The sequence below is a fragment of the Panthera onca genome, chromosome B3 (assembly GCF_046562875.1).
Source record: "Panthera onca isolate mPanOnc1 chromosome B3, mPanOnc1 haplotype 2, whole genome shotgun sequence".
Lineage (NCBI taxonomy): Eukaryota > Metazoa > Chordata > Mammalia > Carnivora > Felidae > Panthera > Panthera onca.
The window spans coordinates 71,461,210-71,488,652 of NC_138344.1; the positions used below are offsets into that span (position 1 = coordinate 71,461,210).

Consider the following 27,443-nt stretch of genomic DNA (forward strand, 5'->3'; position numbering starts at 1 on the left):
GAAGGAAGCAAAATTGGGCTCGTCCGGGATTTGAACCCGGGACCTCTCGCACCCTAAGCGAGAATCATACCCCTAGACCAACGAGCCAGCCTACAGAGGCCTTTTAACTCTGCCTCAAGGCTCATTCCCGTCACTAAGCGTATCCAAAACCGTATCACTCCAGTGCCTTCTGTTGGAAGGAATGCGTGTTTGTTTACCCAGAAAGCGTAAGCCTCACAACAGTCCTTTATCAGCTGCTATAATCACCAGACAGAAGCAGGGAAAGTATCGGGCATTGCCTCAACGTGTCAGTAGGTGCGGAGGACCTGGGAGATTCTGAGGCTTTAGAACCCACCGTCCTCGGTTCTGCCGGGTCCTGCCCTCCTATATCTTCTGAGACCCTCCTATATCTTCTGAGGCGTCTGGAAGTGAGGTTCGGAGGAAAAAAGGACCAAAGGCCCCAGCGAGATTTGAACTCGCGACCCCTGGTTTACAAGACCAGTGCTCTAACCCCTGAGCTATGGAGCCTCATCCTGTGGGCTCTTTCTCTACCTCTCATCTTATAGAAGCACACAGTAAAGCCAACATCCCAAAGCACTAAGAACTTTGACCAGAGCAAAAATCCAAGATATTCTTCCATAAAATGAGAATTTCTTCATGTCCTGTCAACCCTCTAAAAAAGTTCCTTTCGAGTAGAGCCACCACCAGGCTCTCTTGTCTTTCATCTTGATACTCTCCTGAGACAGTGCATCCCTGTGCATCTGGAGCCACAGAAAGGATGCAGATATAAGAATCTCAGATATTTGGGCACATGGTAGACCCACCTGAGAAGTAAGAGACTCCTATAGAGGGTATCTGATGGACAGATTATAATACACTCCTTTCATTTAATATTGTGATAAAATCTGGGGAAGGTGAAAAAAGATTTATCATGGTTTTGTCCTTTCTAAAAACCTTAAGTATTTTTGGGATCAATGCCTCTCTTTCAAAGGCTTAGGGGTAGGAGCATGTCGGGAAAAGGGGTGTTGGGGAGAAAGAGTTTAATCCTTCCTTAAAGGAAGATTTACCTACATCTTCGGTATGAAAATAATACAACTTTTTAAAAAGGATTTTCACTTTTTAGAAACCTTGTTTATATAAGCTAGTAAACAGGAACAAAAAAATTATTTAAGGAAGATCTTGTACTTATTTCTTACTGCAAATATAATCATAGCTGGGAACACTGGAAAAAAGCACTGATTCATGCAACCCCCAAAAGTGGACCAATTCTGTTTAGCAAGATTTCGACTCTGTCCACACACCTGTTCTTGTGCCCACTATTTTTTAATGTTTTCATTTGTCCAAGATCATGAAGTTTCTAAGAAATCTGTAAGCTTATCTGTAAGCTTATGATTCATTGTGTTAGAGTAGGCAGTAGTTAGATTCTAACAGGATACCTGGAGGCCAGCAAGGAGGAAGTCATGGTCAGATCCAAGAAAGTCAGAGGCCTGTCCTGGAGGCATTCCATACGAAGGGGGACCAAACCCAACAGGCCCAAGATGGAGGATGCCAAGACAGGAAACCCCTGACTCAATTAGGAAGAAAAAGTGGGAAGCCCTGCTTCCAGCCCCAAGTAATGAATATTCTATGCCCTAGTTAACAACTGCTGACAAAAGATAGAATCCCAAACCCCAGGGACACAGTGCTCTCTCAAATTCGCTCTTGCTCTCATATCTCGAGTGTACTTTTTGCTTTAATAAACTTTCCTGCTTGTGTCGCTCATCCGCTGTGTTGCATGTCTGTCTTTGGGTTATTTTTCATGACAAGACCAAGAACCTTCCAAGACTTCTTCAGGTCTGCCTGGGTTTAAGCCCCAGGACCTCAAGTCTCTGCAGCCTAGAGGCCCCTTTCAGGCTCAGGCTTGAGCAATGGAAACTTGATCAAGGCAAAAGGGCCTGCAGTAACCCTCTGGCTGAATGCAGACAGGCCCATAAGATGACCCACTTCAAAATATCCATAGGCCCTAACTGACCAATGGGCTACTTACACATAGGCACAGTTGCCAAAAAGGGAAAGTCCATACATGCTCCCCTTCCCGGTTTAGATACATTCCTCCCCACCCCCCACCTCTTGCAAGCAATATCTCCCCTGCTCTTCCTCCTGCTTCTCCCTTGAGGTGTATTCAATAAATGTCTACCACCTTTGTTTTGCCTCAGGTGTTCTTTCACCCCTCAGGCTACCTGCTTCCACCTGACCTTGCCCCACATTTGGGGGCCCCCATCCAATCAGGAAAGAAACCACACATAGTTCACCTGGCAACAACTGGCAACAACTATTTTTCATTGTATCAATGTAAAACACGGTGCCACTAACCTTACAAATCTTGAAGGAAGAGAAATCTCCATACAGGCAGAATCAGGCATTTATGGCAGATATTCTTGGTTCAGGGATGAGTCACGGAGAGGCCTCACAAGGTTGTCCTAAGACGAGAGGAACATATCCAACTGTTCAGGGCCAAGAGGGTAATAGGATCTTCTGTGGCTTGACAATAGCCATTCCTCCCAATGTTCCCTTGGTGTGCAAACCTCAGTCTTTCTCCAGACAATATCCTCCTTGTCTGTAAGACAACTACAAGGCTTTGAACTGACTGCTCTGCTTTAGAGAATCAAGAATCGGTCACTGAATCCCATTTGCCTACACAAGGCATTTTATGCTAGAAACTTCCAAGGTAATCAGCATGGTCATCCCTTTGGACTTGAGTATGTAGCATAGTGGTTAGAAAACACCTGGGTCAGTTAGTTAACCTTGCAAAGTTGCTGTATCCTTGTTTTGGAAATGAGAGTTCATTACTATCATCATGGTTATTACCATCTTTATTATTATTTTATTCAGAGACACGGGCCTTAGGCAAAATTGCTAAACAGTCAAAATCAGCTCCCCAACAGCTTTCTCATCCCCTCCCTGCTTGCTGTTTCTCCTCTCTTTTTCTCCCATTGCATTCTTGGCTCCTCTTAACCTTTTCCTGAAATCTGTTCCCTCATGCTCACCCTGTCACAACTGAGCAAGCTTCTATTCTTTTCTATTCTCTGTATGGACTGAACTCTTCCCTATAACTGTAGACTGCTTGTTACACATCTGAAAGGAATTTAAAATGCTCAAAGGAGCCTCCAAAAAGAGAAGCTAGGACAACAACCATGGGCCTGATGGTTTTTGTTCCCCTTCGCAGAGGCTGTCTTTGGGTTCAGGGTCCTCCCTCTCTTCACAGGATAAGTAAACCTTTGCCCAAGAGACCCTATCTACATTCAGTCTATTTCCTACCCCTGAAGTTTGTCCCAGGACCTTACATCAATCTCTCTCATTCTTCCAGCCACTCACTGCCCTCAGCTCACTTGGGTTGGCCTGACTCAGGAGGTTCCAAGAGCCTGCTCCACTAGTCTGGTCCAGAGAGCAACATTAAAAAGGCCTGTTCCAGAGTGTTCTGGCCAATTAGAAGTTCTCTAGAACAACTTGACCCCTGGTAGGGATTTTAGGATTATTTTTTTTTTTAACATTTATTTATTTTTTGAGACAGAGAGAGACAGAGCATGAACAGGGGAGGGGCAGAGAGAGAGGGAGACACAGAATCTGAAACAGGCTCCAGGCTCTGAGCTGTCAGCACAGAGCCCGACGCGGGGCTTGAACTCAGGGACCATGAGATTATGACCTGAGCCGAAGTCAGACACTTAACCGACCAAGCCACCCAGGCGCCCCTCTTAGGATTATTTTTAATTACTTTTTTGCATATTTGTCTGTATTTCATCCATTTCCCCTCAACTTTTTATTGTGCAAAGTTTTAATTCTAGTGTGGAAATAAAGGAAGACCAAGTAAATGACAACAGCAACGGCTATTTATTCAGAGTTTGCTGTAGCAAGGAAGTCAGCCATCATCATTTGAGTTTTGTCAGAGACTCAAAGGCAGACAGAAAAGTGGGAAAGCTTTATAGTGGAAGGCTTCAGGTGTGCCTTGATTGGAGGCCATTGGCATGGGGAAGCTATAGACAGTCTACCTAGAAGCAAAGCATCCTATGTGATTGGTTAGGGGTGCATATTTGGCTTTCTCTGGTTGGTCCTAAATTGGAAGCAGGGACAAATATTAGGAAAGCTGTCAGTTGCTAATCAAGTCTTGGCCATTTGGGGCTGATTATTACAGAATTCTTGCTTGGCTCCCTGGCTTGTTACTAGAGATAGTGGTCTGAGTTCCTAGAAGTCTGACTTAAAGATAGTAGAATGGTTTCCTGAGCTGATGAACATTGTAAGGGAAAAATACAAGTTAAAAAGAAGAGGTTTGGGGAGCCTGGGTGGCTCGGTTGGTTAAGTGTCCGACTTCGGCTCAGGTCATGATCTCGCGGTCTGTGAGTTCGAGCCCCACGTCGGGCTCTGTGCTGACAGCTCAGAGCCTGGAGCCTGTTTCAGATTCTGTGTCTTCCCCTCTCTCTGCCCCTCCCCTGCTCATGCTCTGTCTCTCTCTGTCTCAAAAAAAAAAAAAAAAAGAACTATGATGAACAATGTAATTAACATGTGAGACCATAAAGGAACTAAATATTTAAGTAGGGGCTCAATAAATACTCAAAAGACTATCTATTACATTCATCCAAAGGAACATATCATTCGCTAGTATTTAATTTTGAGCACTATTTTTACAGTACAGGCCACTACTTGGCTGGCTCTGTACTGGAGCTAGAGACAGAATCTTACATTGCAATGTAACGCGAATCTCCTGCTGATCTAAAAGGATTCTGGTGGGAATTTTCAAATGCCCTAAATTGACCATGGGGGCATTTGATACATAGATTGGAACAGAGAGTACCTGTCAAAATTCTCTAACCTTTGGGGAGCTTATTAAGATTCCAATTCAATAGACCTAAGACCCTGCATTTCTAATAACTTACCAGGACATGCTGATCCTGCTGGTGCCTGGACCACAGTTTGAGTATCAAGGTCTTGAATTTACTGCTTGTAAATAAATTTTCATCATCTGGACTATTAACAAGGTAAAGATAGCAGGAAATTCAGGGGTACGCTCTCCGGCATTATTGCAGAATGCTAGAGCTTAGAATACTAGCATTCTGTGTTGAAGAGGGAAGGAATAACCATGTGTCAGATAAATCCATCACATTTATCTGTATCAGGCTTCTTTCCAAAGGGGCCGTTATGTATTTGCTTCAGATACTGGACAATTAAATGTGTGACAAAGGAAATCTGAGATACCTGGCTTGTGAGTCTCTGGGCATTTCTTTCTTTTACTGTGCAATCCAACATAGCAACCACTTCTTGAGGGAAGTAGACCAAGGATCCTCCCTCCACTGAAGGATCCAGCGAGTTCAAAGTAAGCAAGGAGTACTCAAGCACTATCCAGTGATTCAATAGGGGAAGCCATGCACACTGGTCAGTAAAGGAATTTCAGCCAGGTATGAGAGAGGGTAATACTTTCTCTCCTGATAGGAAACTGATTTCAAGTCTGTCTGTTTGGATGCTGAAAATGCAACATGCCAGGATCAAGGGGAGCTCTACTGTAAACCAGGTTCTTTCCTGTTGACTGGTTCTTTTTATTGCCTGATCAAGAAGGGCCCAGAACACTTGCACCTTATGACATGTTGGTGGTGGTGGTGTTTTAAGTTAAAACATAGTTACATAAACTCTGGTTTATTTAAATGTGTGTGTTTACCAAATTAGCCCTAACATACACATACACAAGTGTGCCTGTATAATCCCATCTGTAAGAGCTCATCAAAAGACCTTCCCAAGGGAGGCGCCAAGATGGTGGAACAGAATGGAAGTTTTTTTTGTGTCTCACATTCATGAAATACAGCCAGATCAACACTAAACCATCCTGCACACCTAGAAAACAGATTTGAGGATTAACACAACAATCTGCACAACATTTACCACAGAACTCAACAGGTACGCAGCACAGCGAGGTAAACTGGGGGAGAGAGAAGCTGCAGAGGGCGGGGAGCTGTTTATGCTTGCAGAGCAAGAACAGAGACTGCGGGGGGGGGGGGGGGGGGGCGCGGGGAGAGAACGGGAAAAGCACCCCCCCCCAAAAAGCAGCTGGAGAGAAAGTGGAAGAGTGGAAACAGCCACAGAAACTGAACAAAAAAGGGAGAAAGGAGAAAGGAGAGGGTTTAAATTTCATTAAGACTGTAAACAGGGGGAGTGCAGAGTCTGAAACTCCTCAGCTCAATACCTGGTGGTGCTCTGGTGGGAAGGACGAATTCCCAGGAGCAGAGTGGGGTCCGGGAAGTTCTCGGGCCACACGGGGAGAAGTGGTTCCCCTGCTGGGAGGACATTTGGTAGAGTCCGTGTGGCCACCTCTGCGATTCCAGAGGTCTCAGCTGACCGCAAAGAACAACAGCATTCGCTGGTGCTGGAACAAGTTCCTCAAGGGTGAAGCCTGGTGCCAGATGCATGTTGTGATTTTCCACAATTCCTGAAACACTGCTGCTACACAACTGTGTGAACTTTTTCTGGGGCGGGCTGGCACCCAGCCTCAGTCTCTGGGCATCAGCAGCAGCACAGTCCCATAAATGTTCCTGGGTGCAGCCGGCACTGGCCATTGCTTGTTGACACCCTCCTACAGAGGGGCAGAAAGGGTCAAAACCGCAGTCTCTCAGAAGTGAGGGGCCAGGAAACACAGCCGCATCTGGGATAAAACTCACGAGGGAGGTGCCGCCTGGCAACCTGATGGCTTGGTCACGGACAGTGTAAACGCGGGGAGTGGACAAAAGCCAGAGACAAAGGACAGGTGTGCGATTGCTGGTCGGGGAGAACGGAGTTCAGATACTAGAGACGGGGCAGTTGGGTGACGCCATTTTGACCGCTCCTGCGCACGCGCATACGCACCTACAAGCACCGCAACAATCCGCCCCAGTAAGCTAAGCAGCGCCATCTAGTGGAGAACTGAGCCGTTACACTAACCCCACCCACTGGGCCAACCTCGCTCTTCAGGAACACCACAAGTCTCTCCGCCTGCTTAGTTTACAGACTCTAAAGTGCTTCATAGTTTAACTTCTAGGAGTAAACAATGTAATTTCAATTGTATTTCAGTCTGTTCACTGGTCCATGTATTCAATTTTCTTTTTTTTTCTTTTTCGTTTCTATTCTTTTCCTTGAATATAGAAAGAGAAAAAATTTATTTTTATTTTCAATTTTTATTAAAATATTTAAAATTTTTTTCTAGTATATTTTTTACTTTTTTGTAAATTTTTCAAATTCTATTTTACTTCCATCGTTTCATTTTATTCTATTTCATTGTAATCATTTTTTTTCACAGTTTCAAACGTTTTCCTTTTTTTTTTCTTTTTCCCTTTTTTCTCTAATCTATCAACCTCCTTTCAACACCTAGACCAAAACACACCTAGGATCTAGCATCATTTATTTGATTTGTGTGTGTGTGTGTGTGTGTGTGTGTTGTTTTTAATTTTTTAATTTTAATTTTTTTACCTTATTAATTCCTTTTCTTCTTCAAAATGATGAAACAAAGAAATTCACCTCAAAAGAAAAAGCAGGAAGAAACAACTGCCAGGGACTTAATCAACACAGATACAAGCAAGATGTCTTAACCAGAATTCAGAATCATGATAATAATAATACTAGCTGGGGTTGAAAATAGTTTAGAATCCCTTTGTGTGGAGATAAAAGAAGTAAAAGCTAGTTGGGATGAAATAAAAAATGTTATAACTGAGCTGCAATCTCTAATGGATGCTGCAGTGGCAAGGATAGATGAGGCAGAATAGAGAATCAGTGATATAGAGGACAAATTTATGGAGAATAATGAAGCAGAAAAAAAAAGAGGTAGACTAAGGCAAAAGAGCCCAATTTAAGAATCAGAGAAATCAGCAACTCATTAAAAAGGAACGTCAGAATCATAGAAGTCCCAGAAGATGAAGAGGGAAAAAAAGGGATAAAAGGGTTATGTGAGCAAATCATAGTGGAAAACTTTCCTAACCTGGGGAAAGACACAGACATCAAAATCCAGGAAGCACAGAGGACTCCCATTAGATTCAACAAAAACCAACCATCAACAAGGCATATCATAGTCAAATTCACAAAATACTCAGGCAAGGAGAGAATCATGAAAGCAGGAAGGGAAAAAAAAGTCCCTAACATACAAGGGAAGACAGATAAGTTTCAGCAGACCTATCCACAGAAACTTGGCAGGCCAGAAAGGAGTGGCAGGATATATTCAATGTGCTGAATCAGAAAAATATGCAGCCAATAATTCTTTATCCAGCAAGGCTGTCATTCAAAATAGAAGGAGAGATAAAAAGTTTCCCAGACATACAAAAATTAAAGGAGTTTGTGACCACTAAACCAGCCCTGCAAGAAATTTTAAGGGGGACTCTGTGAGGGGAGAAAAGACAGAAAAAAAAACAAAAGACCAAAATCACCAGACTAGAAAAGACCAGAGAAAACCATGAGAAACTCCAACTCTATGAGAAACATAATGGCAATAAATTCATAACTTTCAGTACTCACTCTAAACATCAATGGACTGAATGCTTGAATCAGAAGACATAGGGTAACAGAATGGATAAGAAAAGAAGATCCATTTATATGCTGTTTACAAGAGACCCACTTTAGACCTAAAGACACCTTCAGATTGATGGTCAACAAAAGAAAGCTGGAGTAGCCATCCTTATATCAGACAATCTAGACTTTAAAATAAAGACTGTAACAAGAGATGAAGAAGAGCATTATCACTGTAAAAATTTATGCTCCAAATGTGAAAGCACCCAAATATATAAATCAATTAATCACAAACATAAAGAAACTCATTGATAATAATACCATAATAGTAGGGGACTTCAACACCCCACTGACAACAATAGATAGATCATCTAAACAGAAAATCAACAAGGAAACAGTGGCTTTGAATGACACATTGGACCAGATGGACTTAACAGATATATTCAGAACATTTCATCCTAAAGCAGTGGAATATACATTCTTCTCCAGTGCACATGGAATGTTCTCCAGAACAGATCACATCACACACTGGAACACAAATCAGCCCTCAACAAGTACAAAAGATCATACGTGCATATTTTCAGACCACAACATTATGAAACTTGAAATGAACCACAAGAAAAAATTTGGAAAGGTAACAAATACTTGGAGACTAAAGACCATCCTACTAAAGAATGAATGGGCTAACCAAGAAGTTAAAGAGGAAATTAAAAATTACATAGAAGTCAATGAAAATGATCACACCACAGCCCCAAACCTCTGGGATGCACCAAAGGTGGTCATATGAATAAAGCATATAGCAATCCAGGCCTTCCTAAAGAAGGAAGGTCAGATGCATAACCTAACCCTGCACCTTAAAGAGCCGGAAAAAGAACAGCAAATAAAACCCCAAACCAGCAGAAGACAGGAAATAATAAAGATTAGAGCAGAAATTAATGCTATCTAAACCAAAACAAAACAAAACAAAATAAAAACAGTAGAACAGATCAATGAAACCAGAAGCTGGTTCTTTGAAAGAATCAACAAAATTGATAAACCACTGGCCAGTTTGATAAAAAAGAAAAAAGAAAGGACCCAAATAAAATCAAGAATGAAAGAGGAGAGATCACAACAAACACAGCAGAAATACAAACAGTAATAAGAGAATATTATGAGCATTTACATGCCAATAAAATGGGCAATCTGGAAGAAATGAACAAATTCCTAAAACTACCAAAACTGAAACAGGAAGAAATGGAAAATTTGAACAGACTCATAACCAGCAAAGAAATCGAATTAGTAATCCAAAATCTCCCCAAAAAACAAGAGTCCAGGGCCAGATGGCTTTCCAGGGGAATTCTACCAAACATTGAAAGAAGAGTTAACACCTATTCTCTTGAAGCTGTTCCAAAAAATAGAAATGGAAGGAAAACTTCCAAACTCTTTCTACGAAGCATTACCTTGATTCCAAAACTAGACAAAGACCCCACTGAAAAGGAGAACTATAGACCAATTTCCCTGATGAACATGGATGCAAAGATCCTCAACAAGATATTAGCCAACTGGATCCAACAATACATTAAAATAATTATTCACTCATGAACAAGTGGGATTTATACCTGGGATGTAGGGCTGGTTCCATATCCACGAAACAATGTGATTCATTACATCAATAAAATAAAGGAAAAGAATCACATGATCCTCTCAATAGATGCAGAGAAAGCATTTGACAAAATACAGCATCCTTTCTTGATAAAAACCTTCAAGAAAGTAGGGATAGAAGGATCATACCTCGAGATCATAAAAGCCATATATGAAAGACCCAATGTTAATATCATCCTCAATGGGGAAAAACTGAGAGCTTTCCTCCTAAGGTCAGGAACACTACAGGAATGTCCACTCCCGCCACGGTTAATTCAACATAGTATTGGAAGTCTTAGGCGCAGCAATGAGGCAACACAAAGAAATAAAAAGCATCCAAATCACCAAAAGAAAAAAAAAAAAGACCTTCCCAAGAGCTACCCATAGACTCCAAGTTTCTTATCTGGCTCAGTAGGAGGCATAATAGTTTAAATATTTTTAATATTTCAAAAATATTTTAGCAATAATTTATTAATATTTAAAATTTTTATTTTAACATTTAAATATTTTTATTTTAAGTAGGCTTCATGCCCAACGTGGGACTTAAAGTCACTGAGATCAATGGTCGCATTCTCCACCCATTGAACCAGCCAGGTGCCCCTTAAACTATATTTTAAATATTTGTTCTCTCCCTCCCCACTTTTTTCAAGTAATGAAAAGCCCCAAGGTCTTTTCTTTCTTTCAAACTGATGCTTCCTTATCTTACACTCAGAGGTGGCTATACATGACTTCTATGTTCTCCACAATTTAAGATTAATAACAATCTTCCCACAGCATTCTTTCCAAAGTGGCAAAGACTTTTGTGCACTGCTGAAGGCAATCAGTTCACACTCGCTTTTTTCTGAGGATTCTGAAACACAAAGTGAAATTTCTTAGAAGTCCTACACTTCAGCCAAAAGGGCCAGGGAGGGGTATTGGAATCCCTCTGCCTCTAGCGAGTAGGGAGCAGAAGCCACACCCTTGACCAGTCCTCTAGACCGGTAGATCACTGGCCTCCCATGCTGACCACCTCCAAGCTGACCACTGCACCTCACTCTTAACTCTGGGAGCTTCTGGAGAGAAAGAGAACTTGGTTGGAGCCTACTGGGGGACACCCAGTTCTGCTCAGGGAGCTCAGATTGCCCATGAACTCGAACTAGAGAGAGGAAAGCAGGAAGCAAAAGAAGCAACCAGGAGGCACTTAATTTCTTGTGTGCAAGGAGGGACCCGGTTGGGGTAGGGTGGAGGTGGCGGGGTGGAGGGGAGATGACCCACCAGACAGCCGGGCCTGGCTGCTGATGAGGCGTCTAAGAAGACCCCGCCTCTGACCTTGGACCGTCCAGGACTCTTCCTTCGCGGACCCCAGCCTTCTACCCCCATTTCCCCGCCTGGGTCTACATCCATCAAATGCTCTCGACACCCTATTTCCAAGCAACTTTTCTAGAACTTTTCTGTTCATCGTCCCCCACCCGTGGCAGCGAGAGCGGGAGCTAGCGGGACACTCGCCCCGTGAAGATCCAGTGAAGAACAATTTTGCTTCTCTCGGCGCACCCCCAGTCCCCGACCCTCAGGCCACCAAGTCTCGGAAAACCCTCAGGCAAGGAAAGGCAAGAGGAGGTGGGTGGGGAGGGGCCCTTGAAGTTCGGAAACAGATTCCTGGGAGAATTTCTGGTTCTGAAGACCCAGAAATGGCCAATCAGAAACCGTAAAGAATAGAGCTAAGGCAGAATCCAGGGCCTTGAGCCGGGTAGAGTTCATGTACAGGTACAAGATCCCACTTTGGGTCAGCAGACCGCAGGTATCACTCATGAAACTTTTATCTAGATTTCTCTCTGCTCCTTTTAAAAGAAATTGAACGAGCTAGGGGCGCTTGCACCCAAGGGAAGCCCCGAACCCACCCCTTCCTGGGCTGGGGACGCTCCTGGAACACAACCTCCCTTGGTGAGGTGGGGGTGGGGGGTCATTTTGGTCCCTACGTAAGGGAAATAGTTCCGATACTACAGCAGTGCGGTAGTTACTGACCCAGAAGGCCGCAACTCGACCCAATCTCTCCATTCTGACTGAATCTGCAGGAGGAGGCGACCAAGGAGTTCCCTGGAATTCTGTGTTAGTCTGGCGAGATCTGTGAATGAAAGGGCGCTTCCTTCTGGAGCTGAACTCAGACTCCATTTGCACTCAGGCTCACAGCCACAGACCAACGACGCAACGACAAGTAGGCCTTTATTCAATCTTCTAATCACGGCAATAAGCCGCCGGCGGGATTTTTTTTTTTTTTTTTTTTTTCCCTGCGTCTTATTGCCTAGGTTACAGAAAAGGTAAAAATCTTCTAAGGACATTCACTGTAATGATCGTTGACTACTTTATGTTTCACTTCACAGGCGTGTGAGAACACGATGACTCCTCTCTTGTTCAGATCCGTAGGGTTGAATGAAAACCCTGCGGGGAAGTCCACTAACCGCGAAGAAAACTCCAAATTTTGAGCTCATATGCTGGATAGGTACATAACTTAAAGGTTAAAAAAAAGCCTTTCATGCCATGCGGTAGTGTGGCCGAGCGGTCTAAGGCGCTGGATTTAGGCTCCAGTCTCTTCGGAGGCGTGGGTTCGAATCCCACCACTGCCATCGGTGTGTTTTAATCTAGCTACAAACGCCGAGTTCTTCCGCCCTGAAAGAAGGGTTACGTAACAATAACTCACATAACTCATAGGAATTCCTCTTCTCCGTTCTTCCGTACTCCATCCACCGGACACTGATTTCTATGTTTGCAATCAAACCACCTCGGTTTACTACACGATAATCTCCCACTTGGAGCTCCTCTGACATTCCCTTCCAGGTTGTATTTGCACCTGACTTACTCCTTGTCACTGCTTTTGTGTTCCCTCGGCAACTCTTTTGGTCTCACTCTTGTAAAATCCACATTCGCGCTGATTCATTCTTTTGACCCAGTTTAGGCATCATCGGGTCAGGAACACTTCCCAGAAATTGTGTGGTTGCCCCAATCAGCCTGCTGCTGACACTGGTTTAAGAGCTGCAGGTCTATACTCCGAAAATAACCTGCACAGATCCGATTTGGATTTTAATCACATTACTTTTGTAATTGAGTATGATGAATGAATGAGAAAACCAATACTTACCAGGCTTCAAGCTTTCACTCAGGCTTGATTGCTTCATGGGGGTGGGGTTGGATAGGTAAACAGTTATTCTGAATTTCATTTGCAGGTGGGTTTCTGATTCCAAAACACTTCCAAGCTGATTCTTGGCTGACTCCTTGCATCCGGCCCAGGGAGTGTGTGCTGTGAATGGTGTTGACTTAGCCACTCCCCTGTCCTTCCAAATGAATCTACTTATCTTGGAGACTACTTAGATTTGGAGACTAAACCACTCAACTGCAAGAACTGTGCAGCACCTGATTCAGTGTGGGAAAGAGAAGATACGCTCAGGGACTACTTAGTGGTGTCTTCTCAGAAGGGCTGTCCCACTGCACTTTTCAGCCATGACAGTCCCTATTTCCTAACAGTAGTATTCCTGGATTTGGGCAGGCTGCTCCCCTCAAGAAGGAAATCCCCTGCAATTTCCCAGCACTGTCATGAAGAATGAATGAAATAAATGGAGGAGGGAACTAGGACTCTGCAAGAATCAAGGTCTTGGGGCTTTTCATGCTACATTTTTATTGTGTCTTCTTTTTTTTTTTTTTTTTTTTTATTACTTTCTGTCTCCCCATTCAAATCCTCTTCCATGTTTCCTAGGCCACCTTCATGTCACTTTGATGACTCCTTTTTGATGTTCACTTCCTTTTCACCCACCTCTCACCAAGAAATATCTTTGCCACCTGAGGTTTTCACAAAAGAGGCCATATTTTTCTCAGAAATTGAGAGATTTCTCTCTTACCCATGCAAGGCTACAGAGGCAAGGCAGTTGTCCACAAGCCAAAAAGCAGGGATTTGTCAGACACCATGTGTTGGCCCCTGGATCTGGGACTTCCCAGTCTCCAGAACTGTGAGCGATACATTTTTGGTTTAAGCCACCCAGTCTATGGTACTTTTGTTATAGCAGTCTGAACTATGACTAGCAGTTTTAGGTTTATAGCAAAATTGAGTAAGAAAATACAGAGTTTCTATGTACCTTCTCTCCTCTCTGTCCACCCCACAGCCTCCTTACCATCAACATTCTGCACTAGTGAGATTTGTTACAGTGAATGAACTAACAATTACACATCATTATCAACTAAAGTCCATAGTTTATGATGTGGGAAACAAAGGCAAATGAAAAATTAAATTCCTTTACTGCCTACAGCCCACTGACAAAGCCTTGAAACAGGCAGAGTGACCTTCCTCTGAGGCTCAGCTGCCTCAATGATGACACTTTGCTAAGGGCAAAAGGCAGTCTTAGCTTAACATTTTCCCAACCCCTCAGGATTCTGTATGTCTACTTTAACATATAAAAATCCCTTTGGAAGCTTCCTTTGTATCTTACCCACCCCCCCCCCCCAAGATATATGTTGGCAATCATACTCCAAGCTTATGGCCTCCTGATATACATCTGAAGGGTATCATGACTGAGTTTTTACTAAACAGTAATAAATGATCTTTTCCCAACAACAGGCAGCCCCCTCAGGATCCTGAAAACCTTGTTTCCAAAACACCTTAGAGATTTAGGCTATCCCTAAACTCTCCCAATCTGAAGGTATATAATCAGTCACCCATCACAACCCCAGTGCAGCTCTTTCTGTCCATGGGTCCTGTCCCTGTGCTTTAATAAAACCACCTTTTTGCACTGAAGACATCTCAAGAATTGTCTCTTGGCCATAGGCTCTGAACCCCAACATTTCCACATAAGTTTACACTAGGATTTGCTCTTTGTATTATGCACTCCATGAGTTTTGACAAATGTGTAATGACATATATCCACCAGTACACTGTAGTATCATACACAATAGTTTCACTGCCCTAAAAATTGTGTTCTGCCAACGCACCCCTCCCTTCTTTCAACCATTGGCAGCCACTTTTACTGTCTCCATAATTTTGCATTTTCCAGAATGTCATATACTTGGAATCATGCAGTATGAAGCCTTTTCAGATTGGCTTCTCTCACTTAGTGAATGTGCATTTAAAGTTTCTCCATATCATTTCATGGCTTAATGTCCCATTTCTTCTTAGTGCTGAATATTCCATTTGTATCAATGTACCATAGTTTATTTACCTGATCACCTGTCAGAGGACATCTTTATTACTTCCAAGTTTTGGCATAAAGCTGCTATAAACATAAATGGGCAAGTTTCTGTGTGGACATAGCTTTCTACCATTGGGGATAGTAGTTACCTAGGAACATGATTCCTGGATTGTATGATAACAGTATGTCTAGTTTTATAAGAAAATGCTAAAATGTCTTCCACAGTGACACAGAGTATGTTTAAACTTCATTTTGTAAGATTAAAACACTGTTTTTTATTAATGTAATGTATACACGTGATATATTTTGAAAAAATACATAAAAATATAAAGATACAAATCACCCACAAATAACTATTTTGCCATATATCCTTTTTTCATGTATGAATGATAAATTTCTAAGAGTAGAATAGAATACTTGATCAAACATTGTCTTTCTAAGGTTCCTGATTTACTTTTTTTAAAGATTAAAAAAAATTTTTTAAGTAATCTCTACATCCAACATGGGGCTTGAAGTCACCCCAAGACACCCCAAGGTTCCTGATTTATAACACCCAATGTCCTCCAGAAAGTAGTACCATTCTACAAGAAAGTCCTTACTGCATCTTGGTCAGTATTATATATTAGTCAACATTTTCTGATTTGGTGATGAAACAATATCCTCTTGTTTAAATTAGTATTTCTTTCTTATTAATGAAAGAACATCTCCATGTGCATATTTAGTCTTTTGCATTGCTCACTCTTTATTGTGTATTTACCTTTTCCAAAGGCAGACTTTCTAATATATTTCTCCTTAAGCCCTGATTTGCCTAGTATGCATTATTTGCGCTTATGAAAAAATATAGGTATCTGGTGAGGTGGAGCGCAGTTACCCCAATATTTAATCAATGTAAACTGGTTCTAAAGATTAGAAGGTAACAGATTCAAATCTAATATGAAAGCCATTAGTTCACATTTCCTGAGTGAACCACATCTATTCCATGATCATAAAGATAAGTGAAATTAGGTTTCTTGGCAGGTGGAAAGCTCTTCTCTTGTTGCCTGAAAATAGAATCAAAAGAAACCGGAGGGCAAAAGTTTCAGGAAGTTTGAGTACGGGATTACATCAAAACAGCAAGCACCTCCTTCGAGCCGGAGTCGAACCAGCGACCTAAGGATAGCAGCAGACGCTGTTCCTCTACAGTCCTCCGCTCTACCAACTGAGCTATCGAAGGGCGCGACTCCTGCGCGTTACTGCAGATTTTTGTGGATATAGTACCAGCTAGTGAGAAGTCTGGCTTCTTTGTATTTGAGGTTCAGACTAAGCTTGAAGCTCGTCAAGTCCCCCGAGAGTCGAATCTATAATAAATCGAATCCCAGGAGTAGCCTGGGGCGTAGGAAGCAGACTCTGAATCGGAGAAAGTGAGTATGGAAGCAGAGCAGAAGCCCGATTGGGGTTTATCTACCTAGTTTTTGGCCTAAGCTGGCCGATTAACCCACGAACCAGTTCTCCAGGAGCGCAGGAGAAACTGGGCGCCTGGCTGACGCACTTGGGAGGTGTGCCGGACTCCACGCCGCCGGGGGTCACTGCTATCAATGGGCCCGAGCTGATTTGCTCTCTTCCTCAAATACGGAGGTGTGGACTCCGCCAACCCATCCAGTCTTCTAGCAGAAACTTGAGGAATCTGGTTCCTCTCCTATTTACCGAAAGGTACACACACACATTGTCTTTTCCTTGGGATCCCAGGAGCTCCGATTCTATAACCCTCCGCCCCAGATCTCCAGGATCTGATTTTACCAAAAAGATTACACAGTGCTTCCCCCCCCCCCCTTCCCCCATCAAGACTGGGTCAAGAAGTAGACAAAAACGGAGAATGACGTTGTGGGAAAACAAGCACCCGCCTAAGGCTCCAGCGAGATTTGAACTCGCGACCCCTGGTTTACAAGACCAGTGCTCTAACCCCTGAGCTATGGAGCCGCCCTACAGCTCCATTTTTACCGTTGTATCCCTTGTTTTAAAAACTGCAGCCAAACTGGCTTTTACATCTAAACAAAATTTAATAGATAAATCTAAATGAAAACAAATTCGTTTTGAAGGAAGCATCTTCAAACAAGAGAATGACTAAGAAACATGTTCCTGACTAGGCCTAAACTCGAATGTAGGTCTCTAGAAGACCACCGGTAGAGCCCATAGCACAGGCTCCTCAGCCTCAGTCCTAACAGTCACTGAGCTCCGCCAACACCTGGGCTTCGAGTGAGCCCTGGGGTAAAGTGGGGTAGGGTGAGAGCTCCTTACAGAAGAGGATGCAAGATATGTCCGCGACCTCATGTCTCCCATCTGCTTGGACTCATAAAACTTTTTTTTTTTTTTTTTTTTTTTTTTTTTTTTTAATGGAGATGGTTTTCTCTAAGCACAGTTCATACCCTTCGGACCCTCAGAATTTGGGGACCGCCACAGTGAAGGCGCCAAGGCATCCAGACATCCCTCGCCCCCCCCCCCCCCCCAAGCCTTTCATCGGAATCAGACCCCGCCATAGTCGATCTGGACCTGAGACTCCTCCAGGTTTCCTGAAGCAGACGCTGGCTAAAAGAGGGTAACCCTCTCCTCGGTCCTTTAACGCTCTTCGCTAACAACGTGGACTCCCCCGAGGCAGCTTCTCTCTGGGCCTCCAGGCTCTCCTGAAGTCCAGAACAAATACAAAGTGGAGGCTCATGAAAGGATTGTAAAGGGAACGCTCCTTTTTTCCTTTTCTCTCCTCTGGTCTCAGCCCGCCCAGGAGTCTGGGGCCTGGTTCAGGAGATTCAGTAGCTATTTACCCAGTGTGCCAGAAATGTGCTCAGCACAGGGTAGACAGTGTGACCAGGGCGGACAAGCTAGAGCCCAAGAACATCGTTCCCTTTGCAGAAAGCACTGCAGAGCAAGGACAACGCCCTCCCTTCCCTTTCCACCCACCATCTTCTGGGTGATAGAGAAGCAGGAGGGTCCAGCCTTCTCAAAAAGAGGGTATGGAAAGGACAACTCTTTCCCAAGGTCACCTTATGCCCACCTTTGAAGGGTGCCTTAAATCTAGACCTAAAGCACAACGTTTATTAAATAAAGCTGAAAGGAACAAGCAAAAGCAAGCTCAGTGGACTAAAGCAGTAGTTTTGGGATTTGACTCCAAGGGTGGGGCATAGTGTCGAGCTCCTCTCTTGGTTCCGGAGGTAACCTTTGCCTCTTTGTGAACTGGGTGGTTCGTATTTTTACTGTGTCCTTACACCCCGGTGCGCCTGCGATGGTTCTGGTCCTAACCCTGTAAGCAACCAGACCCCACCTCAGGAGGGTCCGCGGACAGACTCGCGGCTCAGCCTGAGCTCCATAATGAACATTCCTATCTCTGGGACGCTGTGGCTCAGATTCCTTCGAATGCGCTCATTGATATTCTTGGGGTCTGGAAGAAATCAGTGGGTTTACGAGAAGCGTCAAAAACGGTCCAGTAGTGTGATGCAACAAACGAGGATAAATGATCATTCCAAGAGAGGAAAGCCCACCTTCAGGGCTGGCTCGTTGGTCTAGTGGTATGATTCTCGCTTTGGGTGCGAGAGGTCCCGGGTTCAAATCCCGGACGAGCCCTGTTCTTTTTGGGTTTTTTCCCTTTTCTTCCCCGTCCTTTTAGAGCCAAATACAGCTAATACAACCCAAGCTTAAGTCCACCTAGGCTGAGGTCCGTTCCAACCTGGACCTGTTTCGAGATCAGCTTGCGAGCAAGTTGGACACTTCTGTGGACCGATGCAAGGACAATGAAGATGCTCTGGTGAGCCAAGGGCTTCGTGAGATAGGGGTGCCCCAGTCTGGCTCTGACGGGCTCTTTTGTCGGGAGTAGCTTGCTCCGGCAGTGTTTAGCGAGGCACATTTCGCGGGAAAAAACTCGTGCAATTCTCACTAGAGCATTTCACACGGAAGAGAGTGGTACCTGGAGGTGTGCTGGGATCACAATACCAGGCCAGAACCCTCTTCCTGGGGCCACACTGGTCCCCTGCAGTGATCCCTGGGCGGTGCGGAATCTAGCACCCGCCTGGGAGCAGCCGCGCGGTTAGGAGCGCGGCTGCGCTCTTGGTTGCGGACACCGTCTGCCGCACAGTCACAAGTGCCCTGGAAATCTTCCCAAAAATGCAAAGTTGCGGCCTGGGGACCCTTGGGCTCCAAAGGCTCAGACATCCGTTCTATTCAAAGAGAGCATAACTGAATTTTTTCCAAGACTCAATATAACCTAGTGATAGTAGTCTTGCCATTTCTAGCAAGAATCCACGAGCCCCGTTGGTATTCTTTGATTGCTTACCTGGAAAGCCAGCCGGCTGTAGTGTGAGGTGTCTACCTGAAACCTTAGAGTATGGTTGATTCCGGCTTGTAGAAGTGGCCCAAACCTGTGAACTGTTGGAATGATAGGCCTTCAAACCTACTTATCTTCCCAAACTGCTTGTACACTGGGAATCTTCGAGTTTCTGACTGACTCCATCATATTTGTCCTTTCCGGAGTTGTTAGGTTATGTGGCCAGGCAAGAATAAAGAGTTTTGTGATTGGTTATTGGATGACAGGAAAATAAAGAGTAGAATTTTCCAGGATGCCCTGACTTCCAGTTGGTTGTCCCGTCAGAAATGTGATACACCTAGCCTGGGCTTTGTTGTGTTTGATGTATTTGCTACTGGGGAGATGCACAGTAGGAATCTGGATATAAAGGCATGGGGTTCCAGAGAAAGATTCAAACTAAAGGAAGGAATTTTAGGAATTAAAAACACCGTAATTGTATATATGGTGACAGGTGGTAGCTACGTTGGTGGTGAGCACAATAAAATGTATAGAGTTATTGAATCACTGTGTTGTACACCTGAAACTAACGTAATATTGGGTTTCAACTATACTTCAATTAAACACGCACACACATACACACGGTGACGGTTAATGTTGCTTTAGCTAAAAATGTGCAGGGAAGAGCATTCGCAGAGAAAGAATTTAAGAACCAGCCCTGGTGATCATCAGTGTTTAAAAGTTGAGAATGGAATCCAGTGAGTAGAAGAACTAGAGAAGGAAGCCTCCTGACAGTCACTTGCTCTGACAGCTGATTTGGTTACTCAGGGGCTGTTGACAGCCTTTATCAGCATTTAAAACAGAAAGTATAGGGAAGATGACAGAGCTGAGTGGGTTGAAGAATGAGGGGGAAAGTGTGGCCATGTAGGTAAAGAATTCTTTATAGGAGCTTGGCTGTGAGGGGGAAGACCTAGTCCTTTCACATGTTTGGCTCAAAGGTCTTAGGGGTAGTTCGTGATTATTTAGTGAGTCCTTGTCTTTCCCTGCCCTTAAAGGTTCCGTGGGTTATCAAGAACTTGTAAGGACTTTTAAGACCAGCACACATGAAAGTGGCACTATTACTGCTCCTATTACTGTGTAGAAGGCAGGAATACTGGTTGGGCTGACAATCAAGACAGGAAGAACTCAGCAGCACTGGAACAAAGGCAGAAAGGAGCCAATTAAAGGGGGATGATAGCTCACAGCCTGAGGAGGGAGGTAAAAGAAGGCAAGCCAGTTCTGAAAAAGCAGAAATAGGTGTAAGATAATCTTAGGTGGGAGAGAAGTGAGGGTTTCAGAACCCAAATAATGGTTATATTAACTGAAGTTCCTAACGGTCTAAGTCTGCTTTTCATTGTTTATCTGTTTACTCTTAGAGTCCTGATTGCTTGTGTTTTATAATATAACTGCCTTAAAAAAATAATATTGATTTGTGGGAGCTGGTGTGGGCCTTTAGTACTCTCCACTATTATGAACATGACCTGTCCCCCTTGAATCATGCAAAAGGGTCCACAGCAAATCACCAGTGAGCATGACTATTTGATACATATTTAACCCTTATGTAATCTGTGCTTTCAAAAAACAATATGATGAGATTTTGCTGTGTTCCAAATTATCAGGTACTCTTCTGATTGGCAAGAAAACAAACTCAGGTATGACCCAGTTTCTGTCTTCATTTTTAAAAATAATGGGGATACAGGGAAAATGGGGGCTGATTACCAGAGAAAATGTATCAGGATTCAAAGCAGAATCACTATAAGTGATGAAACATAAGATTCATCATAAGAATTATTGATATAATTTATCCACTTAAAATACACAAATGTGGTTTTTTACATATTTGCATATTTTCAGATTAATGTAATCAATTTTACAGCATTTTTGTCACTCCCAAAAAACCCCATTATACCCAATTAAAAGTCACTCCTCATTTCCTCCCATCCCTCTCCTGCAGCCCAGGACAACTACTAATCTACTTTCTCTCTATACAGATTTGTCTATTCTGGATACTTTAGGTGAGTGGAATCATACAATGTATAGTCTTTTATGACTGGCTTCTTTCACTTAGCATTAAGTTTTTAAGATTCATCCATGTTGTAGCATGTATCAATACTTCATTCCTTTTTGTGAAGCAATATTCTGTTGTATGGATATACCACGTTTTATGTATCCATTCATCAGTTGATGGGCACTTGAGTTGTTTCCACTTTTGGCATTATAATGCCGCTATGAATGCCATGTCCAAGTTTTTGTGTGGACACAAAAATTTTCATTTCTCCTGGGCATATACCTAGAAGTGGAATTGATGAGTCATATGTAACACTATGCTTAAACTTTTGAGGAGCTGCCATATTGTTTTCTAACGTGGGAATTTACATTCCCAATTTATGAGTGTTCCAATTTTTCACATCTTCATCACTACTTATTATTATGTCTTTTCCATTATAACCATCTTAGCAGGTAGGAAGTGGTCCCTCATTGTGGTTTCATTTGATTTCCCTCATGACTAATAATGCTGAGTTTCATGTATTTATTGACTATTTGTATAAATTCCTTGGAGAAATGTCTCTTCATATCATTTTGAGGTTTATATTTATACTGCCTATGAACATTAAAAATATTAAAATATTAAAAATTTTAAAAACATTAAAAATATTTGTGTCATCTGGGAAAATGGGAATAATGTTATATTAATGTATTAGTTTGCAGTGTCCCAGATGACACAAATATTTTTAACGTTTTTTTATAATCCTTATTTTTTTAATTAAGTTTTTGTTTTAACTCTAGTGTAGTTAACATACAGTGTTATATTAGTTTCAGGTGTACAATATAGTGATTCAACAATTCTGTACATCACTCAGTGCTTATTACAAGTGCACTCCTTAATCCCCATCACCTATTTCACCCATCGCCCCACCCACCTGCCCTCTGGTAACCCCAGATGACACAAATTTTATGTAGCAAGGAAGAGCTTCCGTTGAGAATTTTCAAGGATGACTTTTTCCTAGAGGCAGAAAAATTTGTTGATTGCTGTAAAGGAAATTTTTTCTAGTCTACTGTTAATAACCCTCTAAGGGCTCTAGCTACATGTGAGAGGTTCAGTTTCTAATGGTCACTGGAGTGGGCTGAGTGTGGGAATGAGTACTAACACTCAAGCTGCTGGATACTTGAGTTCAGCATCTCTCTCAGGGCTGTGGCTATCATCTGCTCATGAGTCTCTAATTCATTCAGCAAATTTTTCTTGGTTACATTCAATGGACCAGGCTCTGTTCTAGGTGTTGGAAATACATTCTTATTTTCAGCGTCCTCTTAATTTGTGATTTCTAGAAATAACTTTACAACTTAGCTAATGTTTAATAGCTTTATTGAAGTGGATACACCTGCAAAATAAAACAAAGTAGCTGGAAATGTGGACAGAAAACCAGGCAAGTGCAGTCCCAGGGAAACCAAAGAACAAAACTATATTCAATACAAGTCCAAGATCAGTTGTGCGAAGTGCTGTTGAGATTAAGATGAAGAGTAAAAAATTCATGGGGCAACTTGGTGGCTCAGTTGGTTAAGTGTCTAACTTTGGCTCAGGTCATGATCTTCATGATCTTCATGATCTCCATGATCTTGTAGTTTGTGAGTTCAAGCCCTGCATGGGGCTCTGTGCTGACAGCTCAGAGCCTGGAGCCTACTTCAGATTCTGTGTCTCACTCTCTCCCTGCCTCTCATTCTTTCCCGCCTCCCCCCCGCCCCCAACCAACCCGCTCAAAACTAAACATTAGAAAAAAAATTTTTTAAGAGTAAAAAATTCCTATGGAACAGGAACTTGTAAAGTAAGATTGAAAAAATAAAATCACAGATTGCTCCCTAGTACAATTTTTATTGTGATATTTCCATTCTTAATCACATTCAATTACCTAATATTTGTTCTTATGCTTTGTTAGTAAAATGTCATTTTGTCAGACCCACTTTTAAATTTTACAATGGTCTATTATATTTTGACCCACAGTCATATATATATTACTTTTATTTTATTTGTATTTATTAATATAATTTTATTATATATTATAATATTTATACCTATATAGTCTGTGAGTTCCTTGATGGCAGAGATCATGTATTTGTATTTCTCCATACCAACTTATTTCCCAGAATATGGTATTCGATAAACTTTTATTGAATTGAGTCCAAAGTCATTTCCTACAATAAAATAATTTTGAAAATAGATGGTTTAACACACTTTATTGCCAAAATATGGGAGTGGTTCCTTCCAAAAATATCATAAACTGTGATACGAATTCCTCTCTTTGGTCAGTGTCTGGGATTGGCTGAAGGTTTTTAGGCTTCATGAAATTAGGTAGATTTTAAGGTAATAAATAGTTCATCTGCTCTCTGGGCAGCGCTCCTAGATCACTCCTGAAGAATTCTTTTTCTCTCTCAAACCACTGGTCATTCCTTCCATCTCTTTCGTTTTCACTCAGAAATCTTTGGGGATTGAAATATTTAGTGTGTGTTTGTGTGTATTATTAACAGAACTAGATGAAAGCATTACTATTTCCAGAGCCCACTGAAGCTTTATGGCTATCTCTGCATGCTAATGCTCAGCTTGCCAATGTTGAGGTTGATGTGCTGTTTCTATATATATGGTGTCTGTGTATACAAACACACTCTAACATGGAATTAATCCCTATTTAATGAATGACAGCCTCTGAACATTTCTTTAACAAGAAAATACTAGAGAGGGTAGATCAGTTTTCATATAATTTCCAATGTTGTTTTATAAACCCCTTTATCATCCCCATTCCTTTGCATTATTATTTGTCTCTCAGCCTTCCCCTCTAAAATCAAAGCTGCATGAGGTGAGGAACCATTTCTTGTTCCTCTGAGCATATATCACTATATATGATATATAGCATATGTCAGATGCCTAAAAGACCTTTGCGGAGCAAATGAATAAATAAATGGAAAAAAAATAAGTGAATGAAGAAATAAGTGAATATTTGTCCAAGATTTCCAGGGGTACCACAAATAGGAATCTTCACTCCCTTTCAAATATCTAGTGAAGTACATAAAACGTACCACAAAGTCTGGTTCCTGGCAGGTACAGCAATAGTTGACATTTGTAATTCTTTGATATTAAAGGTCCTTGTCCCAATTCCAATTTTACTAAAAACAAAACAAGACTGAACACAACAGATATAAGGATATAAAAAGTGGACAAAGGAAAGGAACACAATCCAGTGAAAAAATGAGTGATATCTTTAAATCATCTTTGTAATAAAATGCAAATTAGAAAACCACATTAAATGCTAATATTCATGAACTTTCTCTTGGATCTGCTTTTGCAAAGACACTGGGATTACTGTGGGGAAGTGCATAAGCCCCTTACTCAGTTTGCTTTACCTCTTTTCCACCTGACAGTAAATGCAATGTTTTCCATAAAGTGTATACAAAAATACACAGGTAATCTATTTATTTTATTTTTATTTATTTTTAAGATTATAAGGAAATTTTTCTTAAAATTCTTGTTTTTCATAAATAACCAAAAGATACTACTGAAAATTTTAATCAGTTTTTAACTTTTGGCAAAGGTCACACAGATCTCCCAAGAATTAGATTAAAACTGTGGATCCTCTTCCCACACAAATGCATATGAAGTCAAACACATAAAATTTAAATAGTAAGGCAGCTTATAAATTTTCTGAAGTCCATCCTTAGACTCCCTGGTGACCATGGACTCTTAGGTTAAGATCTCACCGGCTGGAGGATCTTATGATGTAATGATGGTATTGATCATGATACATCAATAATATGGGGGTATGTATGAGATAGAATCAAGAAATTTTGCCTGAAGGAGAAGAAGGGTAGACTTGATGACTTTGGAATTCTTTTGGGATTACAGAATTTGGTCATTTGGTGATGTCCATGATAACCACTGGAAAAAGAATGACAACGGAGAAGACTTGGACTTATGACTGGTTATTACATCCCCCTTCACTTTCACTTCACTCCTTCCTACTGAAACTCTTAGGAAGCAAAAGTTCCCCCCAAAAGCCTGCTACCACTTTCCTAAACATATCCTTCAAAGCTTCCTTGACTCGCTCATTACGTAAGGCATAGATGAATGGATTCATCAGTGGTGTCACAAATGTTGTTACCACTGTCACTGCCCAGTTAGTATCCACAGAGCCACTCTGTGATGGTCGCACATAAAGAAAAATGGCACTTCCATAGAAGAGGGTCACCACTATCAAGTGGGAGGTACAGGTAGAGAAGGCCCTCTGTCGGCCTGAAACAGAGGGGATGCGCAGGACAGCCAGAACTATGTGACCATAGGACACAGCAGTAATCATCAGTGAGGATACAATGACAAGAAAGGCCAGTACAAAGTCTGTTTCCTCCAGCTTCTCGGTGTCGGTGCATGCCAGGCGGAGCAGTGGACCACTGTCACAGAAGAAGTGCTGCACCATGGCGTCCTGTTCACAGAAAGGAAGTAAGGCCACAGCCACTGTGGGGCCAAGCACAGGGAAAAGTCCCCCCATCCAGCAGGCCAAGGCCACCCAAAAGCACACAGTGCCATTCATGAGCAAGGGGTAGTGCAGAGGGTGGCAGATGGCCAGGTAGCGATCCACAGACATGGCAGCCAACAACAGGAACTCCGAGGCCCCAAGAAAGAAGTAGAAATAGAACTGGGTAATACATGCAGCAAAGGAAATAGTGTGTTGCCTTGATAGGAAATTGCTCAGCATCTTGGGAATGATGACAGAAGTGAGCAAGATCTCTAGGCAGGACAAGTTACCCAGAAAGAAGTACATAGGAGTCTGCAGGCGAGTGTCAGCTCTTACCACTCCAACAATCAACAAGTTGCCTGTTAGAGTCAGCAGATAGACGAGAAGGAAGGCAGAAAACAGTTCTGCTTTTGTGCTGTTGAGATTTGGGAAACCTGCCAGGATGAACTCTGTAACACCAATGCTCTGGTTCCCCCCAGGAGCCATTATCTTTCTCACCTGTGCAACAACATGAACATGATCGTGGCGAGGACACTTCATCTCCGGAACAATCCTGAAACTTATTTTATCGTGATATGGCACACATTTCCCCACTTTCTCCAATCACCGTTAAGATCTGAATAACCTGAGGTCCTCATCTAATTACTTTTAAAGCTGGAGAAGATTTTCCAGAAAGGGTGGCAAAAACTTAGATATGAAAATGCCAGGAGTCTCCTTCTCAGATCTTAAATAGTGATGCCCCATTATTATAATACTGATATCATTGAGTATATGAGTTGGACAAAAATATCAAAAACTTATTTCATGAAGAATATGATTCCCATTCTACCAGGATCAGGACTTGAGCCAGACTGCCTGGTTTTGAATTCCATTATCTCCATTTACTAGCCGAGTAGCCTCAGAAAAGTTACTTAACCACTTCTGCGCTCCTCAATTGTAAACTGCTAAAAGAAGCAAGTTAAATGAGAGTGCAAAGGATTCAAAAGTTTCTAGATATTAGTCGACAAACACTGTGGTATAGAAAGCCCTGTAAGTTAGGGCACCAGACTCTAGGCTTGACTTGCCATTTGCCTTGGAAGGCGTTCAATGCATCCACCTCATTTGTCCTTGAACTGTTCAGCTATGAAATGAGTCATAAGAATCTAGGTCATTAGTACATCTATTACATAAAATTACCCTTTTTGTGAAGAATTTCCACAGCAACCCAAGGGTCTAACTGAAATCTTGTCATAAAGTGCTTGCCTATCTAAAGCAAGTTATGGCATATTTAAAAGGGAGAATAGGGCTAAACTACATTGAATCATCCAGTCAGGTTTCCACATCTATTTATTTAGTGTCAACTTTAAGCTAAGTATTCTGGGTAATATTAGGATGAATTTTGTATGCTTTTCCAGTCCATGATACTAATCC

General features: G+C 42.2%; 2 protein-coding genes and 6 non-coding genes across 8 annotated transcripts in view; 2 read left to right on the top strand and 6 right to left on the bottom strand.

Annotated features, from left to right (window-relative positions):
* Positions 1 to 6,553, bottom strand: part of RNASE9 (ribonuclease A family member 9 (inactive)) — a 126,091-nt gene extending 119,538 nt beyond the window's left edge. Inside the window, exons 1-2 of the mRNA XM_060619094.3 lie at positions 6,185 to 6,553; positions 2,332 to 2,438 (exon numbers count right to left, since the gene is read on the bottom strand). The gene's annotated coding sequence lies outside the window, so the exon portion shown is untranslated. The remainder of the gene's footprint in view (positions 1 to 2,331; positions 2,439 to 6,184) is intronic.
* On the bottom strand, positions 16 to 87 carry TRNAP-AGG (transfer RNA proline (anticodon AGG)). The gene has a single exon. It is a non-coding gene; the product is annotated as a tRNA-Pro (tRNA).
* TRNAT-UGU (transfer RNA threonine (anticodon UGU)) lies at positions 435 to 507 on the bottom strand. The gene has a single exon. It is a non-coding gene; the product is annotated as a tRNA-Thr (tRNA).
* Positions 6,554 to 12,604: 6,051 nt separating the features above from the next.
* On the top strand, positions 12,605 to 12,686 carry TRNAL-UAG (transfer RNA leucine (anticodon UAG)). Its single transcript has one exon. It is a non-coding gene; the product is annotated as a tRNA-Leu (tRNA).
* A 3,668-nt stretch (positions 12,687 to 16,354) lies between these two features.
* Positions 16,355 to 16,446, bottom strand: TRNAY-GUA (transfer RNA tyrosine (anticodon GUA)). Its single transcript is given in 2 exon segments — positions 16,355 to 16,390; positions 16,410 to 16,446. It is a non-coding gene; the product is annotated as a tRNA-Tyr (tRNA).
* Positions 16,447 to 17,116: 670 nt separating this feature from the next.
* On the bottom strand, positions 17,117 to 17,189 carry TRNAT-UGU (transfer RNA threonine (anticodon UGU)). The gene has a single exon. It is a non-coding gene; the product is annotated as a tRNA-Thr (tRNA).
* Positions 17,190 to 18,752: 1,563 nt separating this feature from the next.
* Positions 18,753 to 18,824, top strand: TRNAP-UGG (transfer RNA proline (anticodon UGG)). Its single transcript has one exon. It is a non-coding gene; the product is annotated as a tRNA-Pro (tRNA).
* A 6,705-nt stretch (positions 18,825 to 25,529) lies between these two features.
* On the bottom strand, positions 25,530 to 26,519 carry OR6S1 (olfactory receptor family 6 subfamily S member 1). The gene has a single exon (XM_060617395.3). The coding sequence runs from the start codon at positions 26,517 to 26,519 to the stop codon at positions 25,530 to 25,532; it is 990 nt and encodes a 329-aa protein (XP_060473378.3).
* Positions 26,520 to 27,443: the final 924 nt, after the last annotated feature.

Excerpts from the sequence above, each read along its gene's own strand:
- OR6S1 (XM_060617395.3), bottom strand. The coding sequence starts at position 26,519 with ATGGCTCCTGGGGGGAACCAGAGCATTGGTGTTACAGAGTTCATCCTG.